Raw genomic sequence first — 14,990 nt, 5'->3', positions numbered from 1 at the left:
AGGCTAAATGGTTGAAATGGCAAACATTGTAGACAAGGATGTCATGAATTACTCTTTAAAGGAAAGATGAGAAACAACTGGTCTATTAATGGATGATAACTTCATCATGATAAACTCATCATGAGTGTTGGGTGTGGGACTGCACAAGATAGGCCCACTGTTGAGCCTTCTGGAAATGACATTGGACACAGTGGTATTCACAGGCCTACTTAATTTGAAGTGTAAGCTATGTGACTTTACACAATATCAAAATATCATGGTTTGCAGCCTGCTGTAAAGGACCCCGGTGTCATTGCAAGGTATTTATTTGTAGCTAATTTAGTGCACTATAGGCTGTTTACTAAAACGAGCGCACAATACACTAGTGCATGCAATCTATCAATCTATCTATAATTTAATAAATCTGAAGAGGATCTGCAATGTAGGCTATATTTCCGTTTATTTGCTGTCACGTCTGGCTTTGCCGTGCTGGGCGTTCTCAGACAGAATAAGTTTGGGCGGTCTCTCCTCCCCTAGTACCATGTTCCTTATGTGACATGATGTCCTTGTAACATACAAGTCTATCTAGTTAGTTTATTGTCCCCTTAGGGAAAGGGTCCCCTTAGGGAAATTCTTTTCACATTTTCCATACCTTGAATAATCACCATAAGTGACATTAAAGTTAAAAAATTCTTTTATTATTATTTTCACTGTTCAAATAATGGCCATAATAATCTATGATATGACCTAATATGCTGAGAAAATAAATTCAAAAGTGCTTCGGGAAGAAGAATGTCAACACTATTTCTTTGCATTGATATGCAACTTTAGAGTTGACGAACTCCGGTGATATGCAAATTACTTGCTGCAGACATTGCAGAGGACTTTATATTTTAATCAACACTTTTTTTTTTATCAACACCATCAGGCCGTTTTTTTAAAGTAAATGTTCCAATCAATGATCTAGGCAGCACATTTTCTTCTCTCCTTCATTTTACAGTCTAATGGTTACCGACTACAACGGCTCAGGGTCAAAGGTCATACGGAATCGATTAATATGCGCTATTTTTTTTAATCCGTTATTTTTAATTAATCAGTTATTTTGACAGCTCTAATTTTTATAGATGTGGCTCCATGTCATACTGGAGTCTTTCGACGGATTCTAAATGAAATCAGGCCCGTGGCTCTCTAAAAGAGCCTCCTGGGCTGTAACTTTAACAGACAGTCTTAAAGCTACCATTGAAGTTCTAGTCAACTCTGGTCTGAGTTTGACGAACAGAGCAACAATAACTAACGGTAGCCTACGTGGCTTTTGCGATCGGTCAGAATTGACCATCGAACACAGATGAGCCAATGGGGCTGAGCAGTAGTGTAACATTTATTCACCATAAAAGAATAAAGCTGAAGAGGATCTGCAATGTATGCTATGTTTCCGTTTATTTGCATTACCGTACATGACATGACCCAATGTCCTTGTTACATGCAAGTCTTAGCCTAGAAATCTAGACGCACCCTAGTGGCCAGGGTAGTCTAGCAACTCTCCGTTGGCTTGCGAGTTGAAAAATGATACTTCGATGAGGCCAATCACATCGTGAATAGAGTCAGTAGGCGGGCTTAACATAATGATGGCAGAGTTGCGACGGTTCGGCGTGAATTCCCTGCTACTTGAAAACAAAGAAGATGGATGTTGCTGTTGGCAGCGTGGCATGAGTTAAGCTTTTTTAAAGTTGGCAAAAGTTTGAACAACTAGCCAACTAAGCTCCGCTGGTGGGAAAACGCATGGGACTCATGAGTTGTAGCGCTATCCTATTGCGTGCAGTCAGAGGGAATTTGAAAGACAACCGTTTATCCCGCCCCTCTGACTGAGCACTGGGAATAATGAGTCCCCAGACCCTACATCTTGATGTGGGTCTGGCTCGTCAGGCTATGCAAGTCTATCTAGCACAGCTAATATAATATCAGTGAATCACACTCACTCCATGTCTAACACCTTGCCCTTACCGGACGCGATGCAAGCGAACATTAGCGTTAAATTCCATATAGACCGAAATAGTTCGACAAGCTCGCCCGGGTCCTGTTGGGAGTTGGGACGCGGTGTTAGTTTGTCACCCAACAAAGCTTGATTAGAATTTTTAAGCAGAGTTTTGGCAGCACTGAAGTTCTAGTCAACTCTGGTCTGAGTTTGACAGACATAGCAACAATAACTAAGAGGGCGTGGCTTTTGCTATCGGTGACCTTCTTAACTGGATTTTTCTTTCCATGGTGCTTTCTGTTTGTCCTTAACCTTCTTGAATTGTAAAGGAGCACTGTCATCCCTAATATTTGGCATTTTTGAATTAAAATGATCCAATAAGTCTTCTACTGAGTCTGACAGTAGACTTGACGTCTGTGAAAGTGCTTGCTCAAAGGAAGCACTGTCTGATCATTTATGATTCTCCTTTTTACCATCATGGATCTGTTCTGAGTGTGTGGGGAAACAAATCAAAGAACATGCAGAAAATATCGGATAAGGCCCGGTCTTTAACAGTTAACCTGGGCCCCTACATAGGCAGTGATGGGCCCCCATGTCCAGCAGTTTACCTAGCTCTTCAAGTTCAAGACTTTAGCTGAATGTTTTGGAGGTCTGACTGTAAGTAGTCACTAATAAAATCTGAGGAGTTTAGTAATATGAGCACACGATTTAGTGAGCGTGCATTGTATTGATTTAAGTTACAAACAAATGCAATGCAGCTCCGTAGGCTAATACCAGAGAGGGTTAAAGTGGAGCTAGTAATCAAGGATCTTTGCTAATACTGCCCTAGAACGATAAGAGGCCTTGGCTTCTGTTAATCACATAGGCCTACACTTAAAATGAAGTAGGCCTGTGAATACCTCTGTGTTGATGTCACTTCCAGGACAGGTTATTGTGGATATCGTATATACTAAGTTAAGTCAGAGCCCTTATTAGACATTCTCTGGTTAAGTGAATAAACCGGGCACTCCAGGAAAATACTTTACAAGATCGAGTCACCAAAGCTCTTCTTTACGTCTACAATCCTTGGTACCCATGGTAACAATACACTGTGGCGATTGACCCCGGTAGTACAAACTGTAACTGGTAAATTACTTCCGGAATCGACCTGCATGTTGCAGCTTCAATTTTATTCCAAAGTGTCTTCATTGTTGTGCTCTTGCTTTTTCAAAGAAAATGTCTCGGGGGTCAAGTGCGGGGTTTGATCGGCATATCACTATCTTTTCACCAGAGGGAAGACTCTACCAAGTTGGTAAGACTGCCATCGCTTTGATCATGAAGTGTTTATTTCTGTAGACTACCGGCTATCTGCCTTGTCATGGCAGCTTAGCTAGTCACATCAGTAGTTATGACTAGTTAAGTTATTTCTCACAGAGTCAGTGTCTTGTGTTAACTGTAGTTATCTAGGTAAAGTTATACAAAGCGCCTGGTTTATTCATTCAACTTATTAAATACGATTGTTAATACAAATGAAGATAACGGTCAAGGAACTAGGTGGCTAATAGCTATCTTAGTGCTAGCCGCCGCTAATAGCCTAGTCAGTGAGCAACTATTCAATAACGATAACGTTTGTGTCGTTTAGCGACATCTTCATTCTACTCTGTGCATGAAAACAATATTACCCTTAGCATTTACCCCTGTGCTACGTACATCATGCAGTTATAGGTTAATATGATCGCATGAAGGTAAAATAAGTTAGCGCCGTTATCTAACATTATTCATAATAGCTAACCATGGACGGGGTTCTATGATCAGTGTTTTCATTGTGTATGAATGACATTCTGTCACACAATTTCCATTAAGTGTATTTAGTTGTTTTTAAATACATTTATTTTTTGTACATTTCTGCTACTGATTATAATGTAAACATATATTATAGCCTTAAGCTGGACTTAATTAATAGTATTATTTTCCCATGTCCTCAGAATATGCTTTCAAGGCTATTAATCAGGGTGGACTCACATCAGTGGCAGTCAGAGGGAAAGACTGTGCAGTGGTGGTCACACAGAAAAAAGTACCGGTAAGTCGGCATGTCAGAAACCTGGAACCTGTGTCATCAGCTGTTTAGCTGAACCCAAAAACAGTCTGACATGTTGAGTCTTCTCTATTGTGGCTTTAACAGGACAAGCTGCTGGATGCGGCCACTGTTACTCACCTCTTCAGAATCACAGAGAACATTGGCTGTGTTATGTCAGGGATGACCGGTAAATCAGATTGTGCACGTGCTGTATAGCACCTCATACCAGTCTTGCATGAAACAAAACTCCTGACAAACCACCTCACTTGTACATCTGAAGGATCAAAATATTCACATTAAATGCTAATATTTCTGTGTTGCTCTTCTAGCTGACAGCAGATCTCAAGTCCAGAGGGCCAGATACGAGGCGGCCAACTGGATGTACAAGTACGGTTATGAGATTCCAGTGGACATGCTCTGCAAAAGGATTGCAGACATCTCTCAGGTTTACACTCAGAATGCTGAAATGAGGCCACTGGGCTGCTGTAAGTATTCAGAGCTATCTCTGCGCTAATATTTATGGTGGTAAGGCCATCCTCAAAAATATGTTTGCTTGCCAACTGACTCAAAAATTGCGATTCAAATTGCGATTTTTATCTTTATATCCATCTTTGATCGCCCTTGAGCAAAATTGATGAATTGAGAAGATAACACGTTCTGATAAAAAAAGAGTGCCTTTGCAAAACGTACTATCCAAATAGAACCACCAGAGAAAGCATCCCCAATCAGAATATTTGATTGCTGTTCAGAAATTGTGTCATACAAATCAGGTGGAGAAGTAACACATTCTATTTATAGCCAAGTTGCCAGTGAAGCTAAAATTTCATTGAGTAGGCCTAGCCTTCGGTCATCGTACGATGAAGCGAAATTTAGGGTGAAAACAGCTGGGAGACTAAACTTCTGGTAGGGTATGTGAATTCAACACGCATCAGTCATGTCTGAACATCAGCTTAGTTTAGAAGTTTAATGTTAGCAATTTAAAGGAACCGTATGTAAGAAAAATATTTCAATTAATCATAAAATGGCCCTGATATGTCACTAGACATTAAGAAATCATGTTCATTTCAAATACTTATATCACTGACAACAGTAGTCCAGCCAGGATATTTTCATTTAAAAAGTGAAGTTGCAGCCCTCAACTGTTGTTGATGTTGTGTTTTGTCATGTCATGTTGTGTTTTGGCCTGATGCGCCACCCTCCACCTATCTACTAATCACGAAGTCAGTAGTGTTTCGCCATCCGCGTGTGCAACCTCGAGTCAGGGGGGAGGGGGAGGGGGAGGGGATACACCACTCTTCAGTAATTTGAAAGTGATTGCAGTACCAGTTTTGGCCACAATCTTACATATGGTTCCTTTAAATATACAAGTGGAAAGAGCAATAAAGCGCCATGCGTAGGCCTTTGTGCATATTGTGTTTTTTGGTAAGACGTTAAATGTAGCTAATTCTAAAACGTAACTTCTTTAGGTCATGGTAACAGGCATAGGCCTGTCTTCATGTCTTTGTAGACAAGAGACACAATCAATCTTGAATCAGAAATCATTGATGTAGAAGAATCTTTGCTTGAATGTCATGAAATTGCATGCCTTTACATGTGTCTGGATAGGAGCATGTAGTGAGCCATCACAATATTCAAAATTATCTCTTTTTGGCGACTGGCAGTAAAAAAAAAAAACAATTGCCTACCTATCAACAATTTTCTTTTTACTTGGATGATACAACTAAGAAATATATGTCTAAGGAAGGCCTAACAATACACCTCACTGTATGTCTTTTCTGCAGCTAGGGATATACATTCCAGATCAAGGACCTTGTATGTAAACATAAGCTGCAGCTTGATGTACAGTTCTGATTTTCTGCCTATATCCAGTTTTTTTTGGACTGACTGTTTACATTTACATTTGATATCAGACATCTGTGTTTACATGGTTCACTAATTTGTATAACAATTGAAACAATTGCTGCACATTGGAATTCTGCCACTTAAAGGAGCATTTCACCACTGGCAAGATGAATGTGTATTAGAGATGCACCGATATGGAATTTTAGGGCCGATAACGATAACCGATATTTATTGGTTTGTTGTGGCCGATACCGATACGATAACCGATAATATTACTCTTGAAAAAAAATTGTGAAAAGTGATTTGGGGAAAGCATTTAATAAGCATAATTTTATTGCAGTAATTTTACCTACCACCAAATGATGGACAGAACTCATAATAGTCCTCAATAGTACGGCAGTCAACAACATAACAGTAGCCTAGCCCTACAGTATGTGTGGCTCCTTTAAGTGAACCTGACGTCAGTGAATTGCGAGTGAGTGGCTAGAGAGTTTGAATCGTTTTCATTTAGGCTCAGCTTGGAATAAGCTACAGTATAGCGACCAAATCAGAGTTTGTGAGGGTTTAGTTTCAACTGTGGGTAACTGAATAAAGCTGCAACTCCTCAGACTGTATCTTATGTCCGTCTACTCTGTTGCGCACAACCTGCTGCAGCAGAAATGAAAGGCGTTAGCCCCGAAGGTTTTAATAACTTATTATGATGACCTGTCTGGAACTGAAGCATGAATGGTTAGCATATTTCTAGGTAATAATACAAAACCCAAGCTAAAGTAATGCAAATATAATACTAAAACACAACTTAGAACTAGCCCTACTTATGTACTCGTCCCACTAACGAGTTTGTTTATTTGTTTCCCCGACCAGGGGCCTGTACTACGAAGCGGGGTTACTGGCTTATCTGGGTAACTTCGAGAGTAACTTGATCACGTGTGGCGTAACTTCCCGATTAACCCGTACTACGAAAGGTGGATAGGTTTTAACCGAGGTATGCTGCCATGGCAATTTACGCTGCATCTCAAACCTGCTCCGACCAGGTTATGTTCTTGGTTAACCCGAGGTTTCCGTTAACCACACCCTTTATAAGTACCACCCCTCCACTAACAATTTCTCCCGAGACATGTCGGCGTACCTGGATGATCCATACGACATTGGAGCGCAAATCGTGAGGCACTCTTTTCGCATGCGATGGGTTTGAGAGACCGCCAGAAAATATATATAGCCGGACGATATTCTCTATGAAGATATAGATTGTCAGCCGAGGGAATTCGTTATCTTTGTCAGATGTGGACATTAATGTATTCCATCGGTGATGCAAGAATACTGTATGTCCGAAAATAAATCGGACATAGGCCTACAGTATGCTGAACATCTGAGCAAGAATAGCCTAAAATAAATCGGACATAGCCTACAGTAGGCCTAATAAATTAAAATCACAATATTAACAAACTTGTTGAATTGAATGTCATATTACTGTACCCTGCACATAAAGGCTACACATTACCACAGCACCAGAATCCGACCGAATGCCTCCCTCAACCCCCTCCATAATCGGCCTTCCAATATTATTTGCGATGGCCAACTCTTCTGCTACTGTAAAACACTCTGGTGCCTTTTCTCCTACAGTAGTGTTCAAAGGCCAAGTGAAGGCTATAAGCTAGGCCTACATGTTTTCATAATTAAGAAATATTAATGAAAGCTATAACTATATAAACCTACTATTCTGAATAATGTGTTTGTGTTTCATTTTCACCTGCTGCCATGTGCGTTTGGCAATGGTGTTGCATCTGAAATGTTCACAGGATTAGGCATACACTAAATCAGTCAATGGGGGCTACTTAAACATTCAATTATCCTTATTACTGTAATCTATATGCCCACTTCTGAATTGGGTTGCATCTGTAGGCCTTTCTATGAACTCAAAATAGGCTATTTATTTCAACTCATTCCAGACATTCCGCAAGCTACTAATCCTCCGTAACACATATTAGAAGAACATGTGGGAATAAAACTTTACTTTTAGGCATTTAGGCTACCCGATCTGCAATACGTTGCCAACAGCCTTGCCTTGCTTTGTTCACTGCCGACGTATTTGATTTTTGTCGTAGAGTGGGTTTTAATTCCTCATAACTTGTCATAATAATTGTGCATTCTTCATCCGTAAAATAAGGTGAACGCGTCATCACTGAAAGTGGTGATTTGCGCTGCAACCCGCCCCTTTTATGTGAACGCGCACAAACTCCAATGAGGTTAACCCCGGCTCAACAAATCAACTTCATAATCAGCGTCGTAGTACCGATTAACACCACTAAAGATAACCAGGTTTTGTCAACCCTGGTTTAACAAAGTAACCCTGGGTTACATCTGGGTAGGTTAAGCTCCCTTCGTAGTACAGGCCCCAGCGCGGTAAAGTGCAAACACACCAGCACAAGACGGCTCTAGATAGGGCTGAGCTCCGCTCTGGTAAGGTTAAATGGCGGATCATTCACCCGGCACCCGGCACCATTTTTTTCTAGCGGAAACTCTGGCCCAAACCACACCCATGAGTAATGTAGCTACTTCAGACCACCCCATTTTAGATTTGCCTCTGGCGCAACCATGGAGGTATTATATATAACTGGAGAGTGTGGTTAAGTCCGGAGGCTAGGCTAGTAAATCCGGCCAATTCATAGTCAACGCCATATTGAACACTGGGGCAGAGAATGGCTCGGATCCAGCGCCAGTCGGCTCTGGCCATGCGCCAAGTTCCAAAGCTGGAAATGACACATGGACCAACGTCGATTTTTATTGGACATTCTGTAAAAAGAGAGTCGTCCTCCAGTTCAGAGGGTGGCGATAATGCACATACCTTGCTTGCCATGTAACAAGAAGAAGAAAAAGTTGCTCGGGAACGTAAGTGGAGTCCGAGTGGAGTCGCCCGTTTGGCTGTAGCCGCCGGATAGGCACCTGCCCACCAACATGTACACGCATGAGAGCTCGTGCCCAACACAGACTTTTGTGCGCGGAGCTGGTTCCAAATGCTCCATGTGGCGCCATACTTTAAAATGGCGTATGCTAACATGCCGAAGCTAATCTGCACGCTCTTGACACCCTGGGCGCAACAGTCATTTATCCCGCCGGTAAAATAGAATAGTAAATTGTAAATTGTGTTTGATACTTACTCAGATTGTTAAGATAGCGCCCTAAGGGTGCGAGTTTGACAGTGTATTTTGCTGACAGTGCATGCGCACCGTGGACAGAGTGAAGTCAGATGCACAAAGTGGGCTGAGTCAGGCCAAAGTTAATTAAAAAAAAAAGATAGATAGATAGATCAGAATTTAACACTGGTTGCATGGGATTGCTTTACTCCATTTCACTTCACCAGAGAGGTCTCGCTCATTTCGGAGTCTCCTCCTTGAAGTAGCTTCCCGCTACCTAGATCACCGCCGAACTCGTGTCCTATGTCTCACACACTTGAGATTTCAAACACACTGTTGAAAGCACATCCATGCCCATAGACCTCTGAAGTTCGCCTACAAAAAAGATCCAAAACGGCCATCTTTGCCCATATAAGGAGATCCGGTTGTTAATTGAAGCTAACTACCTATGGCAAATTGCATTGCAAGTTAGCTCTGGAGTAGCAAAAATCTAAGTGTGCCGCCTTCACTTACCGGAGATCACAGTATCCACTCGAAGGCAGAGGACAAAAGTGTGTTCAGGAAAACGTCTGCATTTCAGACTTTTTCATCCCCAGGAGACTTTAACAGGTGCGATTATTCAAAATCCCCATGTTATTTTCCCATAGGAAAAATCGCCAGATACCGGATGTCAAAGATGGCAGCTTTTTTGTAGGCGAACTTCAGAGGTCTATTTAAAGTGCTTATGTACATTTGAATGGTTGGAAATGGAATCTAGAGATGGTTAAATGAAAGTGAGGGGAATACTCATTAATTCTCTTTACTTCTACTCTAGCGAGTGTGTGGATGCGTATAAGGCTTGAATCTGCCACTTGCCACTCTGCAACTGAGTTGTATGTGACTTATAAACAAGTCCCCATTCAAAGAGTTGTTGAATGCTGTGTAGAAAAATCCAGCATTTTCTATAATGTTCATCATGCAATCCTTTTCTTCAGGCATGATTGTGATTGGTGTAGACGAAGAGTTGGGTCCACAAGTGTACAAATGTGACCCAGCCGGCTATTACTGTGGGTTCAAGGCCACAGCAGCAGGGGTCAAGCAAACAGAAGCCACCAGCTTCCTGGAGAAGAAAGTGAAGAAGAAACTAGACTGGACCTTTGAGCAAACTGTGGAGGTCTGTGCTGAAGCATTAATATTTATTTAACATGCTATGATTTGAATTGCAAATACTGCATTACCCGTCCTGGAGGATTAAGTGAAAGAAGTACAGTTTAGAAGTCTGGAAAATGTGGATTTTCTACCCCTTATTCTCTTATACAAGGTTTTCTAATGATGGTCTTTCTCCCCCTCTACCTGTCTCTCCCTTGATAACAGACGGCAATCACCTGTTTGTCAACGGTGCTTTCAATTGATTTTAAACCCTCTGAGTTGGAAATAGGAGTCATCACCACTGCGGACCCAAAGTTCAGGTAAATGGACACAGACATATGCTTACCAGTCCATATCTCATGTTCACTCATACCACATTATATTAGCTATTTTTGGACAGGCTTGGGGTTCTGGACCTGTGGGGTTGACTCGTAATTTAGATCATAAAGTGGACTGAAGGCATTTTTACACTGTTTTAGTCTATAAGATATTGGCGCTTAGGATCTTTGACACTTATTAAATTAGCAAACAGATTTTGCTTGTTATTAAATTAGATTTAGACTACACTTTGGCCATAATTTAAATTAGGCCCTAATAATTATTTTACATATAAGGATTGGTGGCATCTGATTGTTGACATTGAAGGTACATCAGGTCACATATTCTCTCTTTTTTTTTTTTGGCTAGGATCCTGTCCGAGTCAGAAGTCGATACCCACTTGGTTTCCCTGTCCGAGAGGGACTGAAGAGAGGGAGGAGGCATTTAGAGAGAGACCAGTCGGACCCAGTTACAGAGTGGTGCAAGCCTTGTTTCATGTATATTTACCCCGTTCCATTAAAGACATTTTTGAGGAAAAAAAAAGTTTTTTTTCCTTTTCATTTTAATTTTATAGTTGTTTTGCCGTGTCCCACAATTGAATTGCATTTCTTATAAAAAGTTAAGCAACATTTTACTCAACCGCTGTATTCACATGCTTTATCTGTGTCAGAGATTTACATGCATAAGCCCAATTTCCCCAAAGACACAGCACAAAATGTTGACTAAACCCTATAGCGTGCCTTACAGTGACACAACACTGCTGTCTGCTTGTCCTCTTCTGTAGAAATAGTGGGCTCGTTGGCAGACGACCTCTTAAGTTCCCATTTAGGGTTAGGCTCATACAAGTTTAACAAGCTGGGAAATTCTCAGTTATGAATATGCTGAGTATTACAATAGACACATGACACTTGTGGTGGTATCTGTGTTCATTTGCGTCACAGTGCGACCGGAGGTTTTACATCTGAAGACACTCTTGAGTCTGAATGACTTGAATTTGGTATCAAAACAATATTATGCAAAATAAGAGGTACATTATGCATTGTGCACTCGTGAGGCCTCTGAAGTTCTACGCCATCATTTACAAAATGCACTGAATGACTGAAGAGGGCTGACTGATGACGTCTGTCCAGATCACATAGTTCTGTTTTTCTGTGTGCTTCGGTGCCATTCTAGTTTACGAAACTGTCAACCGCCGTGCACAGAGGAGAACTAAGCAGCACTTTGGAGTTTCCCCTCTTAAGGAAATTTAAAATTCCAGTCTAATATAAACACGAGATGACCCATATCTGTACCCTCAGGAGTTTCCCTTGGAATTTGCGCAAGATAACTCTACGGAGACTGTGGGACTGAGGAAAGACGTAGGCTAAATATTTGTATCGACACAGGGCTCTGGTACAACCCACTCCACCCCTCACCCCTCAGTAAAAATGTCCCTGTTGTCTGTGAATCAACCTACACTACAACTAACAGTACTCCTGGTTTTTGTTGAGAAAGGTATGTTTCTGTCATGTTACAGTGTCACGTGTTGTATTCTCCTCTGCAAACACAAGCATGTGTGTCCAAGATGTCCTTGCGTATTTCGGGAAATTCTTAAAATAATTATTTAGCCATAGGGGAATTTTAGATGAGTCAGCTGATGAGCCTATCTCCACACACTGAGGGAGTGCTGCGTTCAAAGGAATAAAATAGTGATTAGTCATGTCTGCCAGCAAGGACATGAGAGTTTCTGCTTACACGTCATTGCTCAGACACAGGATGAAGGGTCTTGCATTCTGAGTGGGAGATTAGGGGTACAGCAAGACAATTTACTACAAAAGAAACACCTATGTGCGTTATGCAAATATGATTTATATTTATGAATATATTTACATTTTGTTTGTTGTAAATGGTCTTTGTCTTCCCTTTTGTATTTCACATGACCAAGATGAATTTAAATAAGTTGAAACCTGGCAGTAAACACGTTTGTGATTTGGGGGTTGCATGTTAACTTTTGTTTTCACATACAGTTGAACGTTTTTTTTGTAGTCTTTCTCTTTAACAAAAATCCACAAATTATCATCATTTAAATTGTATGCACTTGTCTTGTTTAATTTATCACCATATACATATAGTACAAAATTATAGTTTACAATAGTGTTACATAAATTGATATGTACAGGTAAAAAAAATAGTGCTCTCTGTATTTACAATATTTAACAGCTATTCCCAGATATTTACACAATTAACATAGTTCTGCGGAGTGTAGATTTGAGGTTCTTGAGGCCTTGTGCACTTTTTCTCCCAGACACTTGGGTCAGTTAGGAAGCTTCATTTTGGTCTTGGTCTGTGCGGTCTTGGTCCTATGGAAGTTTGTGGAAAGCCAAGCTGAGTTACCGATGAAGTCCTCAGTGAGTTGGAGACAACTTTCCTCCAAAAAGAATGTCATCGTACATCTGTGGAAACAGGTAAGTCGCTAGATTAGAACTGGGCATTTGGTGGATAGAAATGATCCTCTTCACAGGATCACATGGATCACTAGATCTGTAAAAACTACTGACACCCAACAAAGTTGTGTTTTTATATTATATACTTTTAATTACATTTTCTGCTGTTAGTGAATGTGTGTGTATTGTCTGTATGCTACTGAGACCTTGAATTTCCCCTGGGGATCAATAAAGTATCTATCTATCTATCTATCTATCTAAAGTTGGTTCTATAGTGTAAGAAGCAAGTGTGAGGAACCAAAAGAACTTACTTCATCCTCAGACTCTTCATTCTCAGATTCGCTTGGCAGTTCTCTGAGGTCCTGTGCCGTCCTGTCGTACAGCTGCTGTCGGATCTCGCCATTTTGTCGGCCATACGTCAGGTGGTATGGTGTGAATCCCCCGTATGTCAGGCTGTTGACATCGGCTCCCAGAACAATCAGCTGATGCACAAGCGAGAGGTTCTGGAGGTCCACAGCGAGATGAAGCGCCGTTCGGCCACTGCACTGTTCCTGTAAGGAAACAAAAGTTGGTTAGTCCCTTAATCTAAACCAGTGTTTACGGATGTCAGATCTGTTTGGAGGTCACTAAAGAAAAAAGATATGATCACTTCACTTACTTTGGAGTTAATATCTGCTCCTAACTGAATGAGGACTTCAACCATTGAGAGGAACCCGTGGATTGAGGCCAGGTGGAGGCAGTTGTGTCCTGTTAAAAATATGAAGGATATCATAATCAGATCATTTCCTCTGAACAGTTTCACGTTCAAGGACAAGAAACTGAAGACCAGAAAGTGAACACACTTCTGATGCCATGTTAAAGGTGGATGAAGACAATGAAATGGTGTACAGGTGCAGAAAGCTGCTTACCATTATAGTTTGGGAAGTTGAGGATGGAGCGCAAGTGGATAGCAGGTGGCACTTGTGTGAGAAGGCTGAAAGAAGTCATGGATCCCTTCTTGCAGGCTATGTGTAGAGCTGTATTTCCACTGTGGTCCACTAACCGCGAATCACAGCCGGCTTTCAAGAGACACTCAACCAGCTTATGTTGTTCTGTTATCACAGCAAGATGAAGGGGTGTCTGAGGGGGAAAAAATAAGTTAGATTTTTTGGCATTGGATCCCATTGTTATTTCTAACTGTATCTAAAATCTTACACGATTTTTTTTTTTTTTTTTTGCAATTTGTTTATTATGGCTTCATCAAGTGTTCATTAAGTACCTGTCTTTGGCTGTTCTGTATGTTCAGGAATGGGTCCTTGTGACATTGTTTGATAATTTGAATGGCTTGGTCTTCTGCTTCGTGAATAATGGCGAGGTGGAGGAACCTGTTGAGAAGCAGAGGCGTTCGTTAAAGTCCCGCGTTTCAAAAATACTTTTAGAAAGGAAGTGGTGTAACAAAGAGTACGCATGAGCATTGAAGCGTTTCGCAATAATGGACTTTTTCTGGTTATTTCCACCAGTTGTGGCTTGACACGACTGATGCTTTATCAGTTCCTGGCTGAGCGCCAGGGACTTTCCTGTATGAGTGGATTGTCTCTCTAGCGCCACCAGAGATTGACACCGTGCCAAATTCTGTGTGGTCTTACTATCATTTGTTTACCACCATTCTTGCAGGTTATACTTTGGCATATTACAATTTAAACAAAGAAAATAAAAGCTTATGCATTACTTTGCAGAGCTCTATTGAAATTGTTATGTTGATTATTGCAATACCTTACGCATGCATTCGTCCACTTGCAAGTGTTTGTATGCAGAGCAGTAACTATTTATTCATTAGTCTACTTTTAAAAGAGTTTTAATAACTTACGTGTCACCGTCTTCTGTTATTTGCTGTTTCCAGGGTTCACAAGAAAATTCTGTTCTTGTTTCAGCCATATTTAAATTCTGAAATTCCTCCTGAAGAAGTGCGTATTCGCCCGATTTAAATGAGTCCAATCCACTGTCGACGCGCTCATCTTGGCACGGGAACATTTTCCTATGTTTTGAGTCCATTTCATCCAGATCATAATCCATTGGGTTGCTGTTGTCTATTCTGTAGATATCCATTGCGACTACTGTCTGCTGTCAACTCAAGAGCTCTGCAGTCTGTGAGCCGACGG

General features: G+C 41.0%; 2 protein-coding genes across 2 annotated transcripts; one reads left to right on the top strand and one right to left on the bottom strand.

The window, feature by feature from the left end:
* Positions 1-3,077: 3,077 nt before the first annotated feature.
* On the top strand, positions 3,078-10,972 carry psma6b (proteasome 20S subunit alpha 6b). The gene is made up of 7 exons (XM_076272545.1): positions 3,078-3,242; positions 3,916-4,010; positions 4,113-4,194; positions 4,337-4,492; positions 9,958-10,136; positions 10,337-10,431; positions 10,799-10,972. Exons 1-7 carry the CDS (start codon positions 3,167-3,169, stop codon positions 10,854-10,856), a joined length of 741 nt encoding a protein of 246 aa, XP_076128660.1. The 5' UTR covers positions 3,078-3,166; the 3' UTR covers positions 10,857-10,972.
* Positions 10,973-12,490: 1,518 nt separating this feature from the next.
* Positions 12,491-14,990, bottom strand: nfkbiaa (nuclear factor of kappa light polypeptide gene enhancer in B-cells inhibitor, alpha a). The gene is made up of 6 exons (XM_076272542.1): positions 14,699-14,990; positions 14,111-14,216; positions 13,761-13,971; positions 13,511-13,599; positions 13,164-13,403; positions 12,491-12,861 (listed from the first exon to the last, which is right to left on the bottom strand). Exons 1-6 carry the CDS (start codon positions 14,935-14,937, stop codon positions 12,814-12,816), a joined length of 933 nt encoding a protein of 310 aa, XP_076128657.1. The 5' UTR covers positions 14,938-14,990; the 3' UTR covers positions 12,491-12,813.

The sequence above is a fragment of the Alosa pseudoharengus genome, unplaced genomic scaffold, assembly GCF_046254945.1.
Source record: "Alosa pseudoharengus isolate Yale_2024_CS ecotype anadromous, Long Island Sound unplaced genomic scaffold, YU_APseudo_1.1 YU_APseudo_1.1_scf_7, whole genome shotgun sequence".
Classification (NCBI taxonomy): Eukaryota; Metazoa; Chordata; class Actinopteri; order Clupeiformes; family Clupeidae; genus Alosa; species Alosa pseudoharengus.
Note: the sequence above shows the minus strand (reverse complement) of the source record. Positions and strands in the feature narration are given on the sequence as shown.

Coding starts and splice junctions, on each gene's coding strand:
- psma6b (XM_076272545.1), top strand. CDS start 3,167: ATGTCTCGGGGGTCAAGTGCGGGGTTTGATCGGCATATCACTATCTTT. Junction 3,243..3,915: donor GGGAAGACTCTACCAAGTTG/GTAAGACTGCCA, acceptor CCATGTCCTCAG/AATATGCTTTCAAGGCTATT. Junction 10,137..10,336: donor CCTTTGAGCAAACTGTGGAG/GTCTGTGCTGAA, acceptor CCTTGATAACAG/ACGGCAATCACCTGTTTGTC.
- nfkbiaa (XM_076272542.1), bottom strand. CDS start 14,937: ATGGATATCTACAGAATAGACAACAGCAACCCAATGGATTATGATCTG. Junction 14,217..14,698: donor ATAACAGAAGACGGTGACAC/GTAAGTTATTAA, acceptor GCTTCTCAACAG/GTTCCTCCACCTCGCCATTA. Junction 13,404..13,510: donor GAGCAGATATTAACTCCAAA/GTAAGTGAAGTG, acceptor GTTTCCTTACAG/GAACAGTGCAGTGGCCGAAC.